Here is a 25939-nt window from a genome sequence, read left to right on the forward strand (position 1 = left end):
TGTTTGTTTGTTTTTTCTTTGTAGGACAGACTATCCCTCTATTGCCGAGGCTGGAGTGCAGTGGCATGATCTCGACTCACTACGACCTCCGCCTCCTGGGTTCAAGTGACTCTTGTGCCTCAGCCTCCCAGGTAGCTGGGACTATAGGTGCGCACCATCATGTGCAGCTAATCTTTTTGTACCACCATGCCTGGCTAGCTGTTTTGTATTTTTAGTAGAGACAGGGTTTTGCCATGTTGGCCAAGCTGGTCTTGAACTCCTGACCTCAGATAATCCACCTTCCTCAGCCTCCCAAAGTGCTGGGATTACAGGCATGAGCCACCATGCCCGGCCACTTCTCAGATTTTTTTCTAGCCATTTCGTTTCTCTCTAATTCTAGACTTGTGTTTCCAGCTATCTTCTAGATATCTTTGTGAATATCTTCAAAGTCTCAAGTTCAGCATATCTGAAACCAGACCTTTCCTTTTTGCCTCAAACCAGCCCTTTCATCTGACTTTTAAAAACAATTTATTGAAACAAAACTCACATAACATAAAATTTACCATTTTTTCCAACTTGAGAAATATGTTTCATCTATATTTTTATATAGCGTTTTAAAAATTTTTGAAATTTGTAAAACATTAAATTTATCATCTTAACCATTTATAAGTATACAGTTCTGTAATGTATATTCACATTGTTCAACAACCAATCTCCGGAACTTTTTCATCTTGCAAAACTGAAAATTCTATACCCATTAAACAGTAACTCGTTTCCCTCTCCCCCACAGTTCCTGGCAACTCCCACTTTACCTTTTGTTTCTGAGTTTGACTACTCAAATGTATACCTCATACAGATAAATCATACAATATTGGTCTTTTTGTGGCTGGTTTATTTCATTTAGTATAATGTCCTCCAAGTTCATTCATATTGTAGCATGTGTCAGAATTTTCTTAATTTTTAAGGCTGAATAATGTTACATCATATGTTTGTACCACATTTCATTTATCTAGTCATCTTCTAATGGACATTTGGGCTGCCTCCATCTTTCAGCTATTGTGAATGATGCCGTTTTGGGCATGAGTGTACAAATATTCTTTGAGACCCTGCTTTTAATTCTTACGTATGTATATGAGAAATGGAACTGCTGAATCATATGGTAATTCTATTTTTAATTTTCTGAGGGATCGCTATGCTATTTTCCATAGCAGCTGCACCATTTTATATTCCTATCAACAGTATACAAGAGTTCTAGTTACTCCATATCCTCACCACACTTACTATTTTCTGGGAGCTATATATATAGCTATATACACAGACACACACACACACACACATATATATGTAGCAGCCATCCTAGTGGATATGAGGTGATATCACATTATGGTTTTGATTTGCATTTCCCTAATTATTAGTAAGATTGGGCATCTGTTTCATATGTTTTTGGCCATTTGTATATGTTCTTTGGAGAAATGTCTATTCAAATACTTTACCCATTTTTCAATCGAGTTGATGTTTAGTTTTGTTTTTGCTGTTGATTTGTAGGAGTCCTTTATTTAAAATGTTTTATTTAATAATAATAATTATTGTTTCATTTAACAATTTATAATTAAATTATGATTTATTTAATATTGTTAAATATTATTTAATTATGATTATTATTTGATATGAGGTATCTCTCTGTTGCTCAGGCTGGAGTGCAGTGGTATCATAGCTTACTGCAGCCTTGACCACCTGGGCTCAAGCCATCCTTCTGCCTCAGCCTCCTGAGTAGCTGGGACTACAGGTACATGCCTCTATGCCTAGCTAATTTAAAAAAAAATTGGTTGGGGGATGATAGAGATGGGGCCTTCTTGTGTCGCCTAGGCTAGTCTTGAATTCCTGGGCTGAAACAATCCTCCTGCCTTGGCCTCCCAAGTGCTGGCATTAGTGGGGTGAGCCACCGTGCCTGGCCTTAAGAGTTCTTTGTATAATCTGGATGTTAACTGCTTGTCAGACATATGATTTGCAAATATTTTTCTCCTATTTTATAGATTGCCTTTTTAGTCTGTTGATTGGGTCTCTTGATGGAGAGAAGTTTTAAATTTTGATGTAGTTCAAAAAACCTTTATTATTTTGTTGGACCTAAGTTCCTGGGGGTATCAAATATATCCACATAGAAATTTTAAATACAATCTTACTGAAAAGACAGGTTTGAAAAAAATCAGCTGTCTGCCATCAAGTTCTCTACAGGTCAATTCTCTTATTTTTTTGTCATGGTAGCTAATTTGGGGGATGTACTAGTGGTAGATTATTATTGTTTCCAGTTATTCATTTTTATTTTTTGTAAGAGCAGAGATTATCAAACTTTCTGTGAAAGGTTAGATAGTAAACATGTTAGACTTTGCAGGCAACACGTAGTCTCTATCGCCACTGCCATTGCTACTATCTCTTGCTTGTCTTCTTTTTCTCTTTCTTCCTCTCCTCTTTCTCCTCCTCCTTCTCCATTTTTCCTCTTCTTTTTTTAAAAAAAAATTTGTTTACTCTTATGAAATGCAAAAACCGTTCTTAGCCCATGAGTGGAACAGAAAGAGTCCACAGGCCAGATTTGGCCTGGGAGCAGTAGTTTGCTGACCCCTGCTTGGGAGGATTATATGTCCTCACCCATTGCCTTGTGGCTTCTCCTGTGGGAGAGGCATCTCCTTCTATCCCACTGATGTTGGACTTGTCCATGTGATTTACTTTAGCCAGTGGAAAGTGAGTGGGCATGATGTACACCATGTCCAGGAAGAATCTTTAAGAGCCATTGCATGTTTGCTCTAGCTCTCTTGCTCTTTTTCCTTCTGGCATGAGAACAGAATGTTCAGATAGGGGCTATTTGTTCAACTTGGATCCTGGAATGAAAAGATCTATAAAGCAGAATTATAGCCAACCTATAGCTACCAATATGTCATGTGAAAGAGGAAGAAACAATTCCTGTAAGCCACTTAAATTTGGGGGCTGTCTGTTACCCTGTATAGCCTAGCATAATCTGATGAATATATTGTTACAGGTAAACATACACACAAGCACAATAAGCAATAGAATTTACATAGAGATGACTTTTAAGTCAAGAACAACCTGACAGAAGCTACTTATTTAACTTTGGAAGTATTAAACTAAGAAAAAGTATAGAGAACTCCAAATGTGTACAGACAGATGTTTATTGGCAAACAAGAGTACTGAGTGGAGGAAGACCAGTTGAAGAGAGTGAGCTTATATATTGATACAGAGATTCCTTAATTAAAATCAGAACCCCAGAGTTCCTGTTAAGGGGGTTTGTCATGGGGATAGTAAGAGTCTAATAAAAATAACTCAGCATAAATTGCTAGTTTCCAAGAGGAAGCAATAAATGAGAATTTCTGAGACTAAATAGTCTTCCAAGTGTCCTAACTAAAACTTACAGGACCCAATTCCTAAGAAAATAACATTTACATGCAAAAAAGTAAAATCTTGGGGTGGGGCCAAGATGGCCAAATAGGAACAGCTCTGGTCTACATCTCCCAGCGTGACCGACACAGAAGACGGGTGATTTCTGCATTTCCATCTGAGGTACCAGGTTCATCTCACTAGGGAGTGCCAAACAGTGGGTGCAGGACAGTCAGTTTAGCGCTCCAAAGCAGGGCGAGGCATTGTCTCACTCGGGAAGCACAAGGGGTCAGGGAGTTCCCTTTTCTAGTCAAAGAAAGGGGTGACAGATGGCACCTGCAAAATCGGGTCACTCCCACCCTAATACTGCGCTTTTCCAACGGGCTTGGAAAACGGCACACCAGGAGATTGTGTCCTGCACCACGCCCACGGAGTCTCGCTGATTGCTAGCACAGCAGTCTGAGATCAAACTGCAAGGCGGCAGCCAAGCTGGGGGAGGGGTGCCCGCCATTGCTCAGGCTTGCTTAGGTAAACATAGCAGCCAGGAAGCTCGAACTGGGTGGAGCCCACCACAGCCCAAGGAGGCCTGCCTGCCTCTGTAGGCTCCACCTCTGGGGGCAGGGCACAGACAAACAAAAAGTCAGCAGTAACCTCTGCAGACTTAAATGTCCCTGTCTGAAAGCTTTGAAGAGAGTAGTGGTTCTCCCAGCATGCAGCTGGAGATCTGAGAATGGGCAGACTGCCTCCTAAAGTGGGTCCCTGACCCCCGGGCAGCCTAACTGGGAGGCACCCCCCAGTAGGGACAGACTGACACCTCACTCGGCCGGGTACTCCATTGAGACAAAACTTCCAGAGGAACGATCAGACAGCTGAATTTGCAGTTCACGAAAATCCACTGTTCTGCAGCCACCGCTGCTGTCACCCAGGCAAACAGGGTCTGGAGTGGACCTCTAGCAAACCCCAACAGACCTGCAGCTGAGGGTCCTGTCTGGTAGAAGGAAAACTAACAAACAGAAAGGACACCCACACCAAAACCCATCTGTACATCACCATCATCAAAGACCAAAAGTAGAAAAAACTACAAAGATGGGGAGAAAACAGAGCAGAAAAACTGGAAACTCTAAAAAGCAAAGCGCCTCTCCTCCTCCAAAGGAACGCAGTTCCTCACCAGCAAAAGAACAAAGCTGGACAGAGAATGACTTTGACGAGTTGAGAGAAGAAGGCTTCAGACGATTAAACTACTCTGAGCTACAGGAGGAAATTCAAACCAATGGCAAAGAAGTTAAAAACTTTGAAAAAAAATTAGATGAATGTATAACTAAAATGACCAATGCAGAGAAGTGCTTAAAGGAGCTGATGGAGCTGAAAGCCAAGTTTCAAGAACTACGTGAAGAATACAGAAGCCTCAGTAGCCGATGCGATCAACTGGAAGAAAGGGTATCAGTGATGGAAGATGAAATGAATGAAATGAAGCGAGAAGGGAAGTTTAGAGAAAAAAGAATACAAAGAAACAAAAAAAGCCTCCAAGAAATATGGGGCTATGTGAAAAGACCAAACGTACGTCTGATTGGTGTACCTGAAAGTGATGGGGAGAATGGAACCAAGTTGGAAAACACTCTGCAGGATATTATCCAGGAGAACTTCCCCAATCTAGCAAGGCAGGCCAACATTCAGATTCAGGAAATACAGAGAATGCCACAAAGATACACCTTGAGAAGAGCAACCCCAAGACACATAATTGTCAGATTCACCAAAGTTGAAATGAAGGAAAAAATGTTAAGGGTGGCCAGAGAGAAAGGTCGGGTTACCCACCAAGGGAAGCCCATCAGACTAACAGCTGATCTCTCAGCAGAAACTCTACAAGCCAGAAGAGAGTGGGGGCCGATATTCAACATTCTTAAAGAAAAGAATTTTCAACCCAGAATTTCATATCCAGCCAAACTAAGCTTCATAAGTGAAGGAGAAATAAAATACTTTACAGACAAGCAAATGCTGAGAGATTTTGTCACCACCAGGCCTGCCATAAAAGAGCTCCAGAAGGAAGCACTAAACATGGAAAGGAACAACCGGTACCAGCCACTGCAAAACCATGCCAAATTGTAAAAACCATCGAGGCTAGGAAGAAACTGCATGAACTAACGAGCAAAATAACCAACTAACATCATAATGACAGTATCAAATTCACACATAACAGTATTAACTTTAAATGTAAATGGGCTAAGTGCTCCAATTAAAAGACACAGACTGGCAAATTGGATAAGGAGTCAAGACTCATCAGTGTGCTGTATTCAGGAAACCCATCTGACATGCAGAGACACACATAGACTCAAAATAAAGGGATGGAGGAAGATCTATCAAGCAAATGGAAAACAAAAAAAGGCAGGGGTTGCAATCCTAGTCTCTGATAAAATAGACTTTAAACCAACAAAGATCAAAAGAGACAAAGACGGCCATTACATAATGGTAAAGGGATCAATTCAACAAGAAGAGCTAACTATCCTAAATATATATGCACCCAATACAGGAGCACCCAGATTCATAAAGCAAGTCCTGAGTGACCTACAAAGAGACTTAGACTCCCACACAATAGTAATGGGAGATTTTAACATCCCACTATCAACATTAGACAGATCAATGAGACAGAAAGTCAACAAGGATACCCAGAAATTGAACGTAGCTCTGCACCAAGCGGACCTAATAGATGTCTACAGAACTCTCCACCCCAAATCAACAGAATATACATTCTTTTCAGCACCACACCACTCCTATTCCAAAATTGACCACATAGTTGGAAGTAAAGCTCTCCTCAGCAAATGTAAAAGAACAGAAATTATAACAAACTGTCTCTCAGACCACAGTGCAATCAAACTAGAACTCAGGATTAAGAAACTCACTCAAAACTGCTCAACTACATGGAAACTGAACAACCTGCTCCTGAATGACTACTGGGTACATAACGAAGTGAAGGCAGAAATAAAGATGTTCTTTGAAACCAATGAGAACAAAGACACAACATACCAGAATGTCTGGGACACATTCAAAGCAGTGTGTAGAGGGAAATTTATAGCACTAAATGCCCACAAGAGAAAACAGGAAAGATCCAAAATTGACACCCTAAAATCACAATTAAAAGAACTAGAAAAGCAAGAGCAAATACATTCAAAAGCTAGCAGACGGCAAGAAATAACTAAAATCAGAGCAGAACTGAAGGAAATAGAGACACAAAAAACCTTTGAAAAAATCAATGAATCCAAGAGCTGGTTTTTCGTAAAGATCAACCGAAATTGATAGACTGCTAGCAAGACTAATAAAGAAGAAAAGAGAGAAGAATCAAATAGACACAATAAAAAATGATAAAGGGGATATCACCACCAATCCCACAGAAATAACAATCTACCATCAGAGAAAACTACAAACACCTCTATGCAAACACACTAGAAAATCTAGAAGAAATGGATAAATTTCTCGACAAATACACCCTCCCAAGACTAAACCAGGAAGAAGTTGAATCTCTGAATAGACCAACAACAGGCTCTGAAATTGTGGCAATAATCGATAGCTTACCAACCAAAAAGAGTCAAGGACCTGATGGATTCACAGCCTAATTTTACCAGAGGTACAAGGAGGAACTGGTACCATTCCTTCTGAAACTATTCCCATCAATAGAAAAAGAGGGAATCTTCCCTAACACATTTTATGAGGCCAGCATCATCCTGATACCAAAGCCTGGCAGAGACACAACCAAAAAAGAGAATTTCAGACCAATATCCTTGATGAACATTGATGCAAAAATCCTCAAGAAAATACTGGCAAACCGAATCCAGCAGCACATCAAAAAGCTTATCCACCACGATCAAGTGGGCTTCATCCCTGGGATGCAAGGCTGGTTCAACATACGCAAATCAATAAACGTAATCCAGCATATAAACAGAACTAAAGACAAAAACCACATCATTATGTCAATAGATGCAGAAAAGGCCTTTGACAAAATTCAACAACCCTTCATGCTAAAAACTCTCAATAAATTAGGTATTGATGGGACGTATCTCAAAATAATAAGAGCTATCTATGACAAACCTACAGCCAATATCATACTGAATGGGCAAAAACTGGAAGCATTCCCTTTGAAAACTGGCACAGGACAGGGGTGCCCTCTCTCACCACTCGTATTCAACATAGTGTTGGAAGTTCTGGCCAGGGCAATCAGGCAGGAGAAGGAAATAAAGGATCAAGCTACTAATGACTTTCTTTACAGAATTGGAAAAAACTACTTTAAAGTTCATATGGAACCAAAAATGAGCCCACATCACCAAGTCAATCCTAACCCAAAAGAACAAAGCTGGAGGCATCACGCTACCTGACTTCAAACTATACTACAAGGCTACAGTAACCAAAACATCATGGTACTGGTACCAAAACAAAGACATACATCAATGGAACAGAACAGAGCCCTCAGAAATAATGCCGCATATCTACAACTATCTGATTTTTGACAAACCTGACAAAAACAAGCAATGGGATAAGGATTCCCTATTTAATAAATGGTGCTGGGAAAACTGGCTAGCCATATGTAGAAAGCTGAAACTGGATCCCTTCCTTACACCTTATACAAAAATTAATTCAAGATGGATTAAAGACTTACATGTTAGACCTAAAACCATAAAAACCCTAGAAGAAAACCTAGGCAGTACCATTCAGGACATAGGCATGGGCAAGGACTTCATGTCTAAAACACCAAAAGCAATGGCAACAAAAGCCAAAATTGACAAATGGGATCTAATTAAACTAAAGAGCTTCTGCACAGCAAAAGAAACTACCATCAAAGTAAACAGGCAACATACAAAATGCGAGAAAATTTTTGCAACCTACTCATCTGACAAAGGGCTAATATCCAGAATCTACAATGAACTCAAACAAATTTACAAGAAAAATACAAACAACCCCATCAAAAAGTGAGCAAAGGACATGAACAGACACTTCTCAAAAGAAGACATTTATGCAGCCAAAAAACATATGAAAAAATTCTCATCATCACTGGCCATCAGAGAAATGCAAATCAAAACCACAGTGAGATACCATCTCACACCAATTAGAATGGCCATCATTAAAAAGTCAGGAAACAACAGGTGCTGGAGAGGATGTGGAGAAATAGGAACACTTTTACAGTGTTGGTGGGACTGTAAACTAGTTCAACCATTGTGGAAGTCAGTGTGGGGATTCCTCCGGGATCTAGAACTAGAAATACCATTTGACCCAGCCATCCCATTACTGGGTATATACCCAAAGGACTATAAATCATGCTGCTATAAAGACACATGCACACGTATGTTTATTGCGGCACTATTCACAATTGCAAAGACTTGGAACCAACCCAAATGTCCAACAAGGATAGACTGGATTAAGAAAATGTGGCACATATACACCATGGAATACTATGCAGCCATAAAAAATGATGAGTTCATGTCCTTTGTAGGGACATGGATGAAACTGGAAACCATCATTCTCAGCAAACTATCGCAAGGACAAAAAACCAAACACCGCATGTTCTCAGTCATAGGTGGGAACTGAACAATGAGAACACATGGACACAGGAAGGGGAACATCACACTCTGGGGACTGTTGTGGGGTGGGGGGATGGGGGAGGGATAGCATTAGGAGATATACCTAATGCTAAATGACGAGTTAATGGGTGCAGCACACCAACATGGCACATGGATATATATGTAACAAACCTGCACATTGTGCACATGTACCCTAAAACTTAAAGTATAATAATAATAAAAAAATAAATAAAAATAAATAAAAAAATTAAAGAAAAAGTAAAATCTTAAGGGACACAGAGATTTGATCCAGGATTTACTGAGCCAACTAATTGCTTGAATCAATTGATTGATACCTAGCAGCTATATCTTTCAGAATCATGCTGTCTATCCTGCACTCTTTCTGTTAATTAAATATTTTTGAAATTAAAAAAATATTAAAAATTAGCCCATCTCAAATCTTTAAAAATGCATCGAGGGCTGGCTGCGGTGGCTTACGCCTTTAATCCCAGCACTTTGGGAGGCTGAGGCAGGTGGATCATTTGAGGTCAGGAGTTCAAGACCAGCCTGGCCAATATGGTGAAACCCCATCTCTACTAAAAATACAAAAATTAGCCAGGCGGTAGTTGCATGCATCTGTAATCCTAGCTATTTGGGAGGGTGAGGCAGGAGAATGCTTGAGCCTGGGAAGGTGGAGGTTGCAGAATGCGCCACTACACTCCCGCCTGGGCAACAGAGTGAGACCTTGTCTCAAAAAATAAAAAAAATTACAGCTAGATACCATCTCATATCAGTCTGAATGGCTATTGTTAAAATGTCAAAAAATAACAGATGCTGGCCAGGTTATAGAGTAAAGGGAACACTTATACACTTTTGATGGAAGTATAAATTAGTTCAACCATTGTGGAAAGTAGTGTGGCAATTCCTCAAAGAGCTAAAAACAGGACTACCATTCGACCCAGTAATCCCATTACTTGGTATATACCCAAAGGAATGTAAATCGTTCTACCATAAAGATACATGCACACATATGTTCATTGCAACACTATTCACAGTAGCAAAGATGGAATCAACCTAAATGCCCATCAATGGCAGATTGAATAAAGAAAATGTACATATACCACATTTTACCATGGATTACTGTGCAGCCATAAAAATAAAAAGTAAGATCATTTTCTTTGCAGGAACATGGATGGAGCTGGAGGCCATTATCCTTAGCAAACTAACACAGGAACGGAAAAACAAATGCCACATATTCTCACTTATAAGTGGGAGCTAAATGATGAGAACACATGGACACATAGAGGGGAACAACAGACACTGGGGCCTACTTAAGGGTGTAGAATGGGAGGAGGGAGAAGGGCAGAAAAATAACTAATAGGTACTAGGCTTAGTACCTGGGTGATAAAATAATCTGTGCACCAAACCCCTGTGACATGAGTTTGCCTCTGTAACAAACTTGCACGTGTACCCCTGAACCTAAATAAAGTTTTAAAAAAATAGCAAAATTCAGAAAATGGTAAAACATTCATATTCCCAACACCAAAAATGAATATTAATATTTTGTCATATGTATTTCAACTTTTTTATATTAAAAACATTATTGATGAAGCTGAGAGTTCCTTCAATTCTTTCCCTTCCTATTCCCTTTACCCCTCCTGATTGCATCTCTTTCCTCTATTCCCAGGCAACCAAAATCTTGGATTTGGTGTCAATCTAGCCCATTTTTTATACTTGTTTTCATGTGTAATTCGATGAACAGTATATAATATTTTTGTTTGTATAGTTTAAAATTTTTTTCATAGTTGGTATACTAGTACAGTACTTTTCTGCAGTTTTGTTTTTTTCACACACTGGTATGTTTTTGTTATCTATTCATGTTTATTCATTTAAATCTAGCTCACTTATTTGTATACAGTATGCAACTATATACATATGCCACGTTTAGACATTTCTCTATAAATGTCTAATGTTTACTTTTATACATGCATTCATTAAATATTTATTGAGTACTTACCATGCCCTAGGTACTATAGCATGATATATTAGTGAATATATCAGAGAAAAATCTTTGCTACCATGCTACTTATGTTCTATTAGAGTAATATAAAATAAACAATAAATAAATAAGCCAAACATAAAGTATATTAGAAGGTGATGAGTGATATGGAAAAAGATTAAGGAGAACTGGGAGTGGGATTGAGGGGAACAGACTCAATCAGTGTAGTTTGGGTAAGCCCCCTTGGTAAGATGATATTAGAGCAAAGACAAGGTGAGGGACTTAGTCAGTCAATGTCTAGGGAAGACAATTCCTATCAGAGAAAAGCCAGTGCAAGCCCTTAATGTAAGAGTGGATTTGGTGTTTTCTGGGAACACCAGAAGGCCAGCATGGCTGGAGAAGAGGGACAAAGGGGATAGGAGTAGGACTTGAATCACAGAGGTTACAGAGTTGAAACAGAGGAGATGACTGTGCCTCATCTTATAGGCTGTTATAAGGACTCTGGCTTTTACGCTGAAGAAATGAAAAGTACATGAAAGATTTTGAGCAGAGGAGTGATGTGATCTATGTTGTAAAGGGGTCACTTAGGCTGGTATGGTAAGAATAGACTGTAGGGAGCTAGACTGGAAGCAGGGAGACCAGTTAGGAAGTTATCACAGTGTTCTGGGTGAGGGTTGATGGTGTCTCACACTGGAGTGCTAGCAGTAGATGTGGTGAAAAGTGGTGAGACTTTGAATATATTTTGAAGGTAGAGGCAACAAGATTTGCCAATGGATTAGATACAGAGTGTGAGAGAGTACGAGGAGTGAAGAATGATGCCAAGGTTTTTGCCTAAGCAACTGCAGAGTTAGAGTTATATCATCCAAGAGATGAGACAGCTGTGAATAGAGCAGATTTGGGATGGAGGATCATGAGTTACGTTTTGGATGTGTTGAGCTTGAGAACCTGTTAGATATCCAGATAGAGGGGCTGAATAGGTAGCTGGATATATGACTCTGGAGGTCATCAGCAAGGTCTGACTGGACTTATAAATTCAAAAGGCATCAGCTATATATATTTTACTTAAAGCAGTGAGATGAGATGATATTGCAAAGGGAGTGGGTATAAAAAACAATAGAAGAAACAAAGACTGAAACCTGGGTGTCAGCAATTAAGAAGTCAGGTTAAAGGGGAGGAACTAGCAAAAGGAGACTGAAAAGAGAAACTATTGAAATATGGAGAAAACATACCAAAATATAGTATCTAGGGGATCCAAGAAGAAAATGTATCAAGGTAGAGGAGGTAATTAGTTGTGGCAAGTGCTACTGAATATGTCAAGTAAGATGATTACTTCACCTTAACCATTAGCATTGATGACAGTGATGAGTAGTTTTAGTAGAATGGTGGAGGTGAGACCTATTGGAATGGGTTTAAGTGAGAATCGGGTTGGAGGATGTGGTCTCATCAAACATAGTGGCAGTTCTGATATCTTTACCTTTCTTCAATGATGGGAACCAATTCTCCCCCTTACCATGTTGAAAGGAACTAGAGTTGGCTACCTACTCCTGTGTGGAGTGATTTTTTTTTCCCTTCTATTTTCTAATTCTCTCTTCAGCTATATACACTCTAATATTTATTGCATCTATTGAGTTTTCTGTTTCGTGACTCCAACTTTTATATTCACATTTTCAATTTTTAATGTAAGCTTTATATTAGGTATAACAAATATACAGAACAGTACAAAATCCAAAGTGTATACAGATCAATCCATTTTTATAAACTGAATACACCTATGTAACTGGTACCCAGAATGCCCCTCATTCTTCTTATCACTCCTACCCCTTACTCTCAAGATAACCTGTTTATACAGATTATATAAATGGGATTATGCAGTATGTACTCCTTTCATTCAGTATGTGTCTGTCTTCTTTTATATTATGTTTGTGAGATTGATTCATGTTGATGCGTGTAATTGTTCATTCATTGTCATTGCTGTAGTATTCCATTGTATGAATATACCACAATTTATCTGTTTTACTTTATGTAGACATTTGGATTTTTCAGAATTTGGGGCTGTTACAATATGTTCTTCCACATATATTTTATGGAACATATGCCCACATTTCTTGTGGATATATACCTAAAAATGGAATACTTACGTCATAGGATATGTGAATGTTGAGCATTAGTGGATACTGTCAGTTTTCCAAAGTTGGTGTTAACAATTTACATTCCTACAGCAGTGTGTGAGAGTAAATGTTCCATTTACTCAACATCCTTGCCATCCTTGATACTGTTGGGTTCCTCACTTTAATCGTTCTGATGAATCTGTATTGGTATCATATTGTGGCTTTAATTTGCATTTAATGCATGTAATTTGCATTTTCTGATGATTTCTGAAGCTGAATATTTTCTGATATATTAATTTGTCATTTGGAGATCTTATTTTGTATGAATTACTTATTTATATTTTTGGCTAATTTTATAGGTTTTTCTACTTATTTGTTATAAATTCATAGGAGTCTTTTACATATTCTGCGTACCAGTATATTCTGTGTAGGTATTGCAGATATCTTCTCCCAGTCTGTGGCTTGCTTGTTCACCCTTTAAATGGTGAATTTTAATAAGGAAAAGTTCTTCATTTTAATGTAGTTTAATTTACCAAGATTTTTTGCTTTATGTTTAGTGCTTTTTTGGATCCTATTAAAGTCCTTGCTGACCAAAGGAAATTTAAAATGCAGTCAACTGATTTAATTTTTTCTGCAAATCTTTTAAATATCCATTATTACTTAGGCAGAATATTTTAGGCTACTGTAAAGAATATCAGTTTCCCCAAGAGTATAATTTATGTATCACTTGTCTTCTTTCATTCACAAAAATATCCACAAAATATCAATTCAAGTATCATATAACTCAATTCCATAAGACCTTTTATTCCTTCTTATCAAACCCGAAATTCTCTTGGTATATTTCTCACCTCATTTATTTCTAATCACCCTGTCTTCTATTTTTAGAGATAACAGAGCCTGTTAGATACGGGTTCCTCTAAAACTTTCTGTCCTCCACTCTGAACTCACAAGGTATGTCCTCATCTGTCTTTACGTCCCCTGTCTCCTCTTTCAGTGGAAGATATGGAAGATATTTTATTGTCCATTATTTTACCTCTGTCGGGTATCATTCCTTTTCCTCCTTCAGGAATATTGTTCTTTGAATTATCCCCTTTCCTGAATCTTTAGTGGCTCCCCCTCTGCTCAGTACATCGACAGTATGTTATCCCACTTTAGAAAACAAAACAAAATGCTTATTTTCTAACTCCTATCAGTTATCCCATCTTAATCCTTCCTTGAAAAACAAATCACTTACACATGTGATTAACGTGCATAATACTAAATATACCCCACACAATTCATGCATATAAAACTAGTGAAATCTAAATAAGGTGGAGGGATTGCATCAAATTCAGAATTTTCTTGTTGAAACAGGAAAGCTTCCCTTGTCCCCCTCGCTGGATGTGTGACAGGGGGAGTGGCTCGCAGTGCCTCGCTGCTCAGACCTCTAGAAGAGCGTACGGATGGGCAGGCTGTGGGGCTCTGACCCCACGGCAGTGTCTAGGGGTGAATGTTTATTGCTGAAGCCCCAGTGGGCGTGTATTACAGGGTACTCTTTTAGTTTAGCCATCTGTAAAGGGCTTGTGTTAGCTCAATTAGACCCCTGACTTATTGCAAGGACAGAGGGCTTTCTGTATCCCTGAGTTCCTTGGTGTACCGGAAGAAATGGATCACACGTGGGCTTGGAGAATGAGTGCAGGGTTTTATCGAGTAGCCTTCAGCAGATGGGGGAGCCAGAAGGGAGATGGTTTTCCCCTGGAGTTGGGCCGCTTGGTGGCCCAAGTTCTCCGACTGCCCCAGACAAACCCCATGTCCTTCCGCCCGTCAGTGGCCGGTTGGTGTGCCGCCCGTGTTTCATGTGTTCCTCCGCTGATGTGCTCCCCTCGACGTCCAGCTGCCTGTGTGTCTGCCTGCTAAGGTCTCAGGATTTTTTTTTATTTTGTTTTATTTTTTACTTTTTATATTTTTGGGACAGAGTCTCGCTCTGTTGCCCACGCTGGAGTGCAATGGCTTGGTCTCCGTGATCTCGGCTCACTGCAGCCTTTGCCTCCCGGATTCAAGAGATTCCCCCGCCTCAGCCTCCCGAGTAGCTGGGATTACAGGCACCCGCCATCATGCCCGGCTAATATTTGTATTTTTAGTAGAGACGGGGTTTCGCCATGTTGGCCAGGCTGATCTTGAACTCCTGATGTCAGGTGATCCGCCCACCGCAGCCTCCCAAAGTGCTGAGATTACAGGCGTAAGCCACCGCGCCTGGCCAGGTCTTGGGGTTTTTATAGGCACAGGATGAGGGTGTGGCCGACCAGGGTGATCTTGGAAAATGCAACATTTGGGCAGGAAAACAAAAATGTTTCTCCTCATCTAGGTCCATGGGCACATGTCCGGGGGTGGAGCCCTTGCCATAGACCATGCCTTGCCCCTCTTTGGTATCATTAAAAGGGACCACACCCTTCCTTTCCCCTCGTCTGTATCATTGTGATATTAAGCTGCAGTTATGCATGATGTTGCCATTGAGGGAGACTGGGTTAAGGGCATATGGGATCACTCTATATTATTTCTTACAACTGTATGTGAATGTACAATTATCTTAAAAGTTGAAACAGAAGTATTTCTAAAAATTATAATAATAAAAGCCACCATTTATTGAGTGGTTACTATATGCTAGGTTCTGTTTACATACTATCAGGTGAATATTATTGTTAACCTCATTTTATAGAGGAGAAAACTGAGACACAAAGAGATTAAATCACTTACACAGAGTCACTCAGCGACTAAGTGGCAGAATTTGCATTCAGATCCAGGCAACCTCACTCCAAAGACAGGGCTCTTAACTACTTTGCAGTGCTTATTGCGTATCTGCCTTTATATCCTGCCTTCTGGTCTCACTCGTCAGCCCACTGCAATTTACCTTTCATCCCAATCACTCCCCTGAAACTGCTTTTGCCTCAATCACCAAGTCTGTTGCCAAACCTAATGGTCCCATTCTTTTTACAGCCTTTGCTATTGCCCACACATTCAACAAATATTTCCTCAGACATACAATGTCTCAGGACATACAATGTACCAAGTTACGTTCTACAGCTGTGAAAAAGATAGGCAAAACTGCTGCAACTGAAGAATGCACCTTTTAGAATTAGAAGTCTGAAATCTTCAGTTCTTTCTTTTCTACTCATCACTGCTGACTTGTTTATGGATGGTCAATAGGCCACTTTATTGTCCATGCCTTTGTTTTTCTGTGGCTAATCAGGTTATATAGCTAGTTTGTTTGTGGTTTCACAGCATAAATGATAAAATATATTTAGATACCATTTTTCCTTTTTCTCCCAAGTGGAAATCTGAACGTTTCCAAGCAATTGTCATGAATATGAATGAAGTAAGACAACCAAATCCTGAAGTATCCTACCCTTCTTATATAATTATTAAAAATGAATTGTGAAAAATTAATTGCCATTGACCTTTTACCTACTTTTTCTGTGTGAGGATAATTTAAATTAATTTTATGCTCACTATTTTGGAAACACCAGGAAGATCTCTGCAGAATATTAAGTAAGTTTCATTCCATATGTCCAAATAAAAAGCTACTCCAAGGAAAATACTCAGCTTCGTGGAGACATAGTGGTAGCTTTTTGCGTATCACCAAAGCTAAGCATTTGAATCAGAGTTAAAGAGGCGTCATCTGGTCTCCTTCCACATATCCATGGTTATTATCTGTGTTTTCATTCCTTTCTCCCAATTCAGTAAAGAAGAAAAAAAAATTCTCTGCTACTTCTTCATGCCAGAAAAACAGCTCTTGTTTTATTACTTCTAATGGGAATGTATTTTCCTTGGTGATTGGAAGCAACTCTAGTCCTCTTGCCTACATCCAGGGTTGGTTTCTGTTTTTGTCTGATAGCTATTTGTTTACAGCAGCAGTTAGCAATTTGCATGGACAGTGTGTCAGTGTCACTGCCCTCAATGAAACCCAAATGCCTCTTGGAAGAAAGATGACAGATTCAGCCCAGGGACTTGCAAAACTTTAAAAGTGATTCCTTGTCAAACACGTGAAAAACAACTCTTCCCTCTCTATAACTTGAGGAAAAAAAATGAGAAACTATCTTACAACAGATGGCGATTCCTTGTTAGTAAAACAGGCCTGGGCTGATTCAGCTCCACTCCTTTATGTTCTTTTTGCAAAACCCACAAAGAACACATTTGGGGCCACTTTTCAGAGTTGGCAACAGTCTCTGCTTTTTAAGGAAATCATGTGGACGAAAAAAAAAAAAAGCCACAGTTGATGAAGGGCTTGTAATCCCGAGTACAGAAACGGGATGCATAGACCTTAAATTCTAGGTCATCAGGTTTGGTAGCTTGATTAAATTTGGTTGAAACAAAAACAAATTTGGAGCTGGGCACAGTGGCTCATGCCTGTTACCCCAGCACTTTGGGAGGCTGAGGTGGGTGGATCACGAGGTCAGGAGTTCAAGACAAGCCTGGTCAAGATGGTGAAACCCCGTCTCTCCTAAAAAGACAAAAAAAAAAAAAATTAGCCAGATGTGGTGATGGGTGCCTGTAATCCCAGCTACTCAGGAGGCTGAGGCAGATAATTGCTTGAACCCGGGAGGCGGAGGTTGCTGTGAGCCAAGATCACACCACTGCACTGCAGCCTGGGTGACAGAGTGAGACTCTGTCTCAAAAAAAAAAAAAAAAAAATTAGGGAAAGTTTATATTTTCTTGCTGATTAGACTTCTTCTTAAAAAAAAAAAAAGAAAAGGAGGAAGAGAAAGATGAAAAAGAGGAGGGAGAGGAGGAAGTAGAAACTATAAAAATACCTTTTGGGGTGATGGAATGATAAGGTGATCTCCAACTTTCAAGTTACCCTAGATCTAAAGAATTCAATCTTTAATGTTAAGTCCAGTACCTTTTTCCACCACTTATATGTAAAGTACTAAGCTGCTTTGATGTATTAGAAGTTATTTAGAGAGGCTTGGAACCAGTGTGTGTGTGTGAGTATGTGAGTGTGTGATAGAGAGAGAGAGTGTGTGTGTGTGCCTTCTTAATAAGCTTGGCTTTTTACAGATAGAACAGATGCCTCAGGACATCATGAAACTTTCTCATTGAACATGTTGAAGCAGAATCTGGTGGGGTATTGTGGAGTAGACTTAAACACTAAATTAATAACCAAATCAGTTAGCTTGTATGATATTTTTCTTCACCTAAGAGTCTATGCTTCATGAATCAGAACTAAGCCCCCTTCACCTGTTCTTATAATAACCTTGATTTGGGGTATTTTCAGACATTTAGGGTAATACTTACTATTTAGTTCTTCTTATATGCAAGAAAACACTGGCCACCTTTACTAATGTTCTATTTTATTTCTTTAGGTGTCTGAACACACACAATTAAGTTGGATCCTTTCCTGCATGGTCAGACTACCTCGATTACAACATTTACATCAGTGGAAGGTAAATGCCAGTAATCTGATTAATAAACAGACAAGAAGCTATTTTTCCCTCCCTGTTTATTTTTGTGTTAGGCTCTGGGAATCCTGAGTTTACTCTCCTCCCTGGTCTGCTACTCACTAATGGTTGGAACATCATCTTTAATGTCCCTGCTTCAGGATATTAAAAGGAAAATAAAAGGATTTTCCAAGATTCCTCCTGACTTAAAAATTATGTTAATTGTTTTTATCTGTGTACAGTTGAATCAGAGTTACCTTTGAATACACTTGGTAATGACTTTGAACAACCACATTATAGTTAATAAACAATCACAGATTCTAGATTACTAGACTCTGAGGTTGCCTCCCATTTCCACTGGAATTAACTGGCAGTAAGGAAAGAATGTTTTCATTGTGGAGAGAAGAGACAACATATTTTATTTAACATTTAAACAAGTTGAGTCCAGGCAACAGTTCAAACCCACAGAATAATTAGGGCTATACTTTTTCTAAGATGTTCAACCAAGAAAGATAAATTGGATAATTCATAGCACTTTACTTCCATTTATTTTTGCAATTGGATAACCCCAGGGTAGGTAGCCCCCAACTACGTCAACACTAATTTCAATTTCAAGCTTCTTTTGAGGTATTTTCAGGGCCACTGGTTTCCTCAAAAGCTGATCTTTAGAATCCTTCACACATGCTACAGAAAGAAACAGATAAAGCTTTAAAGTGACAGTGCCTAAATGCTATGGTCTGAATGTGTCCCCTCAAAATTTGTATGTTGAAACCTAACTCCCAAGATGATGGTATTAGGAGGTAGGGCCTTTGTGAGGTGATTAGATCTTGAGGGTGGGACCCTCATGAGTGAGATTAGTGCTCTTGTTAAAGAGGCCCTAGAGGGACCACTTGCTCCTGCCATCATCTGTGGACAGAGCTAGAAGTCACTGTCCATGAACAAGGTTCCTCACCAGACACTGACTTTGCCTTAATCTTGGACTTCCCAGCCTCCAGAACTATGAGAAATACATTTCTGTTGTTTATAAGCCACCTAGTTGGGTATTTTGTTATAGCAGCCTGAGTGGAGTGAGACACTTAATACATAAGACGGTACTAGTAATGCTGCAGATTCATCACTTGCCACAAATTAGAAACAAAGTTTCATAATGTTATCTGCCATATTTTGGTTTTAGGCAATACTTTCCCATTATACCATAGTATTCTATCATTAAATGTAATGTTGAAATCCTTTTTATAGGAACTGAATACTAATCTAATAGGAACCATTCCCACTTTAAAACAGCATCTAAAGATCTCCTGCTAGCACATTACTAGTGCATGTACTGATATTCTGGAAAAGCCTTTCCATTAGTATATAGTTGCTTGTTTGTAGGAAAAACATGAATTTCAAATCCCAGTCTTATCCTCAGGTATGTTACTGTCTTCTGTGGTCATTCCTTCATTAATACTAATTAAATGCTAGTGATATCTTCTGTGAGTCTTATGTCATAATAGGTGCTAGAGATCTAGCAGTCAATAAGAAGTAGCCCCCTTCATGAGACTTATAGTCTGTTTGGGAAAAGACAATTAAACAAGTAATAAGAAAGTGTAAGAAGTGCTCTGAGTGCAGGATTCCAGTGCTATAGGAGGATCTGATAAGGGCATCTAGCCTGGTTTCCATTGGGACAGCAAAAGATGGAATAGTGGCACAGAAGGGTGGGGTGAGGGTTGCTGAGGTCAGGGTTATTTAGAGGATTAATGAGTAACATATATGTAAAACATCTGGAGCACATAATAGGCACTCAATAAATATTAATGCTCTCCACATTTTCCCTCTCCCTTGTAATTTCGAGGTCCATTATGCTAATATGAAAAGGCTATAAATTGAATGTGATGGCAACTTTTAAAAATTGGGTTCTTTTCCAATTTGCACGTTTCCAAATTAAACTTTCATTATCTTTACCTGGTGATAATTGTGAACTAGCCTTTATCATGAACTTTGTAATTAGGGGATGTAGTGAAGAAATTGTATGTTCAAACATTCAAATTTCCTTTGAATGGCCTAGAGCATTGGTTGCTATAAGCCAGAAACCACCTGAAGTATATGCAGAAAAGTTAAGTTTGTAACTAAATTATGAAACACCAACATTAACATGGCTAAGGAGAGAAGCAGTTGTATTTTCAGACTGAGCCTTAAAAAGTATGTCTGCACATTGGTAGGGGTACCCCAAGTTTGTAAGCTTATGAGCTTGGTCCCTGGAATAAAACAAGTTTATAAATTCAGTTGCCCAGTTCATTTGGAAATAATCAGACTTGAGGGAAATGATTCAGATTAACTAAATGAGTAAGATTTGTCTACACACCAAAGTATCCATTTATTTTACAAGAGATGCTATACCTTAGGCCTTCAAACTGCACAGAATATTCCCATCTAATAAGTAGCTCTACTCAGAGAACCAAACGACATGTCAGCAATGTGCAGCCACAACAAGGGAGTTAGCATCATTAGGATCATGTTTAGTGAGTACACAGTAGTAGTTTATAATCAGCATCTATTGCCCCCCAGTTATTAAATGTTTCTAACATCATCTCAGGTGTTTCCATCAACTTCTCCATTAAGGAACTGTTTTGGTCTATACAACCTGTACTGTTCATTGGGTCACTTGACCCTCACTGCTTCAGCATGCTTAATCACCTAAGGATCAAGACAGGTCATTAGGATTGGTTAGATGAATATTTCTCTCACTTACTTTTATTTTTTAAATGCCATGACTTTTTTGTTTTTTGTTATTTAAATGTGATTTTAAGGGAACATTCCAGTTTTCTCAGTAGCATGCTGTGAGACTTTTTGGGAAATCTCCACGTATAAACAATAGGGCTTTTGATATTAACTCATGTTAATTTGTAGAGATTTAATTTCATGATAATTTGTGACCTTTCTGTGAAATCTGGAATTTATCCGATTTGGAACCAATAAATGCCTGTATCCTTACTTTAATAAAATAAATAAGAAATAGTAGCAGTGCAGGATCCCTTAAAGGGGCAGTGATGAAATGCACTCACCTTATTCCTGCCTCATCCTGGAGCATGAAGACAAGCCAGCCAGAAGATGGCTAGAGTTGCTAAAGAGGAACCGACGTATAATGATATTACAGGTGGCTTCAGATTACAATTTGCTTGTTTTAAAATTTTCTTAATTTAGCAGTATAATTAGGTTCAAGTCAGATTTCAGATTTCTTCCCCTCCTCTCTTTTCACCTCTCACAGGCAAAGACTACCAAGCAGAAGCACGATGGCACGGTGGGCCTGCTCACGTACCCAGTACTCCAGGCAGCCGACATTCTGTTGTACAAGTGAGAGTTCACCCCGGTCTTATACATACTCATGGTGACAAGAGAGTGTTTTAACCTATTCAATACAGACTTGGTTCATGGGCAAGGGGAAGTGCAGAAAGCGTCAGACATCTGAATCAGTTTATATCTATTCCCCAGAAATAGGTCCTACATTATAGAAGTATGTTTGTGTGAGAAACTAATAATAGTAAGAGCTAACATTTAAATAGCACTTACAATATGTTGGAAACCGCTGTAAGTACTTTACATACATCAACCCTTACAACAACCTTCTAAAATTTGCACTCTTATTGTCCCGATTTTACAGATGGAGAAATTGAGGGACAGAGTGGTTAATAGCATGCCCAAAGTCATGTAATTAGCAAGGCTTGGAGCCAGGATTTGAGTCTAGGAAGTTTGGATACAGAGTCTGTGCTCATAACCAGTAGCTATATATATTTCCCCAGTAATGATTAAACTTCAAGCATTTTAAATGTTGAGTTTTTATATATTCTAGACTCTAAAGCAATGCTGTCCAATAGAACTCTCTGTGTTTATGGAAATGTTCTATGTCTGTGCTAGATCCCGTAGCCAGTAGCCACATGTGTGGCTATTGAGCACCTGAAGTGTTGCTAGTGCCACAGAGGAACTGAACTTTAAATTCTATTTAATTTTAATTAAATTTAAATAACCACTCTATTAGACCTACAGGTTGAGAGCAAGTTTTTAAAATATGATGTAGGGTACCTGTAATTTTCCTGGACCCATAATCCATCCAGTCAGCTACTGCTGCCACTTAAAGTCCTCAAAAATATACACCTGAGGATGCTGATCCCTGCACTCGCTGTACTACTGGCGAGGGCTTCTGATTTTATCCCGCTCTCAATTCTTCCGTGCTAACCCCTCATCAGCCTCCCTTGACCCCCATTTGGCCTTCTAGAGATAAAGCCTCCCAATTGGCATGTGCTTCGGGTCATGCTACTGTGAAAGCTTCTGGGAAAAGAAGACACTTCACCAGTGTTTTTCATCCCTTCCCCCTAAAGCTGTGAACTGCAATTCTTTGCATGGAAGTCTGATAATAGCATGAAGATGACAGTATCTGTACCTCGTGGCCTGACTCCAGAGCCCTTGTGCAATTATGATGGAAACAGCCAAAAGAGCAGCTGCTTAGCTCTATAAACAGGGAATGTCCATGAGTACATGCAGCCTATCTTCAATTCTGATGAAAATTTGCAAGGATTATTTGTCTGTTTGTTGTATTAACTTGTATGCTGGACTCTTGATAACATTTATTATTTGTAATAAGTAGCTTTTGACTTATTTAAAAGGCTAGAACAATATTCTCCAATAAGTAACAAATGAAAGTCTTAGTAATACGTTTTCTAGAGAGGTAGGATATTTGCTTGAAAAGGTTCTGTGAAGAAACTTGACACTCTCACCTGTAAAATGGGAATAATTATTAAGCACAAGATTATTAAAGGATTAAAATGAAATATAGGCCAGGCAGTACTGTGACTAGGAGCTGTTACTTGGTTATGACTAATGATGACTATGTCTTTGATAATTACAATGTTGTCTAATTTTGTTTCAAGGCCTACTTCTTTATAGAACCAAAGGCTAGCCAGGTGTGATGTTGCATGCCTGAAGTTCCAACTACTTGGAAGGCTGAGGCGGGAGGATCACTTGAGCCCAGCCTGGGCAAAATAGTGAAACCTTGGCTCGAAAAACAAAAACGAAAAACAAAAACAAAAACAAAAAACAAAACCTGAGAATTGTCAGCACTAGAATAAGAAAACACATGAGCGTGGTAGGTTTCCTTAATAGTTCAAGAGCTGTAATGGAAGAGTCCTCTGAGTTTAGGGCTATGGAAAAGCATAAACTTTAACAAGAATGACTACACTCTTAATGATACTGTGAAGCAAAGGATGGGAAGGAGCTTTAAGGAGCCTCTTCTTTAATTCCATTGCTTTACAGCTGCAGTCCAGTGTGGTTTAACAACTTGCCTGAAGCTAAGTAGCCAGTCAGTTGACTTTGGAACATCTGGGCAAGACTATGGGTCTACAGCACTTTTTCTGCTAATGTACATTTTGTATTTGTCTCATTATGTTTTCCCTCAAGTTTAGAAGTTCCTAATTGCTCAATAATAAGTAGCAGAGTCAGGATTCAAACTCAGGTTTGATTTTTAGGCTATATCATTGTTTTCCCTATAACAGAGATGAAGCACTTGAGGGTATTTTTATTTGTTTTTGTTTTGCTTTGTTCCAGACATTTCTGGATTTTGAAAAAGGTCATTGCCAGAATGTCTATGAATATTTGTATTATAAATGTAATAGGTAGAATGGTAGATTGAAGGGTGGATAAAACATCTGTGTTTTTTTTCCTATCAGCAAATCTACGTGTGACCTCTTCATAAAATTTTGACGCAAGCCAAATATTAGTGTTTCCTTTTATCAAAATCATCATTAGAATGAGTGGCATGGTGGGTCAGAAAACAAACATAATAGAAAGGAATGGAAGAGGAGCCTTTCAGATAAGTTTATAAAAGATTTATGTAACTATTTTGGCAGAACTGGTAAGGAACCCAGGAATGGACAGCTGAGACCATCTTTATCTTGAGAGTATGATAAGTACAAGAAATTTGAATACAGACAAAATATTCCAATGCTCAAAAATAGCAAGTGTTCATAGTTTTTATTTTGCATCTGTATTATTTTTCCAAATGCCTAATTTCAAATAGCTGGCTATGTATTAAGTAAATATTTATTTCTCCCCTTTCTCTCTCTGTGTATATGTCTCTCTCTCTCTCTTTCTCTCTCTGTCTCTCTCTGTTTATGTGTATGTATATGTGTTATATATATGTGTGTGTATATATATATGTATATACACACACATATACATAAAGGCACACACATACATATATAATTTTTATTAAACAACAACAAATAGTTGCTAAGTACCTACAATGCCACTGATCCTGAGAAAGGCACTATACATGGCCTTGAGGGAAAGGAGAGGAAGGACTTGACATGTGTTGAGCATTGTTTGCCAGGCATCTACTGACTGCTACACACTCATTATCTATTCAGTTCTCACAATAGGGCTATAAAATAAGTGGGTGGCATTATCCCCATTTTACAGATGGGGAAATGAAGTTTCAGAGAGATTCCACTAAATTCATTCAGATAGAGATGAAAGTGAGCATCTGGGCTAATCAGATTATCTTTCTCAAGAATTTGAAAAATTTGGGAAGAGGATAAGAAGACTGGAAACTGACGGGAGCAGTGGCTCACGCCTGTAATCCCAGCACTTTGGGAGGCTGAGGCAGGCAGATTACCTGAGCTCAGGAGTTCAACACCAGCCTGGCCAAAATGGTGAAACCTTGTCTCTACTTAAAATACAAAAAATTAGCTGGGCATGGTGGTGTGTGCCTGTAGCCCCAGCTACTCAGGAGGCTGAGGCACAAGAATTGCTTGAACCTGGAAGGAGGCCGCAGTGAGCTGAGAGCACACCACTGCACTCTAGCATGGGTGACAGAGCAAGACTCTATCTCAAAAAAAAAAAAAAGAAGAAGACTGAAAACAAAAGCAAAAATGATATAGAAAAATGAGACGACAGCGGCCTCAAGAAACTGCAGACAGAAACCAAACCAAACCAAAACCCAGAAAGTATAGAGAGTAAAATGATTGCTCAGAAACCTCAGACTGGTAGAGTCAGAGAAGAAGTGTCATCATAATGTCTAAGAATCAGGCTACTGCCATTGAGGACCATTGAAAATAAGCTTTTTGAGAGCTTTGTATTATTATTATTTCTCTTTTTTTTTGAGACTGTCATAAAACAGCATTTGAGAGCTTTTTCCAAGAATGCTAGATTTCCTATAGCTGCTTCAGAGACTTCCAGTTCTTGAAGTGCTTCATTCTTTGTGAGACCAGTCAAGCCTAGATTTTTCCGAGATGCAGGAAGCTACTCATTTCTGCAGTCTGCTCATATCCACGTATTCACCCACTCTACCTAAGCAATAATTTTTTATCTTTCTCTTTCCACTTTACCTCTATTAGGCAAATGCCTACACCAAACCAGAACCCTACTGAAAGGCAGTATGAGAAATGTAGTTTCCAGGCGGCAGCCCCTGAAAATCAAGAGGTAGCATAGAAAGGAGAGAATGGTGCTGAGATGTCAGCAGATAATCCAGTACACTCTCTA

At 39.0% G+C, this 25939-nt stretch overlaps 1 protein-coding gene across 2 annotated transcripts in view; it reads left to right on the forward strand.

Annotated features, from left to right (window-relative positions):
• The window catches only part of WARS2 (tryptophanyl tRNA synthetase 2, mitochondrial), a 117951-nt gene that overhangs the window by 85014 nt on the left and 6998 nt on the right, over positions 1 to 25939 (forward strand). For both annotated transcript variants that reach the window (XM_032154859.2, XM_058439402.1), the window contains exons 3-4: positions 18353 to 18433; positions 21675 to 21760. In XM_032154859.2, the coding sequence (XP_032010750.1) occupies positions 18353 to 18433; positions 21675 to 21760 (167 nt within the window). The remainder of the gene's footprint in view (positions 1 to 18352; positions 18434 to 21674; positions 21761 to 25939) is intronic.

The sequence above is a fragment of the Hylobates moloch genome, unplaced genomic scaffold (genome assembly GCF_009828535.3).
Source record: "Hylobates moloch isolate HMO894 unplaced genomic scaffold, HMol_V3 SCAFFOLD_5, whole genome shotgun sequence".
Classification (NCBI taxonomy): Eukaryota; Metazoa; Chordata; class Mammalia; order Primates; family Hylobatidae; genus Hylobates; species Hylobates moloch.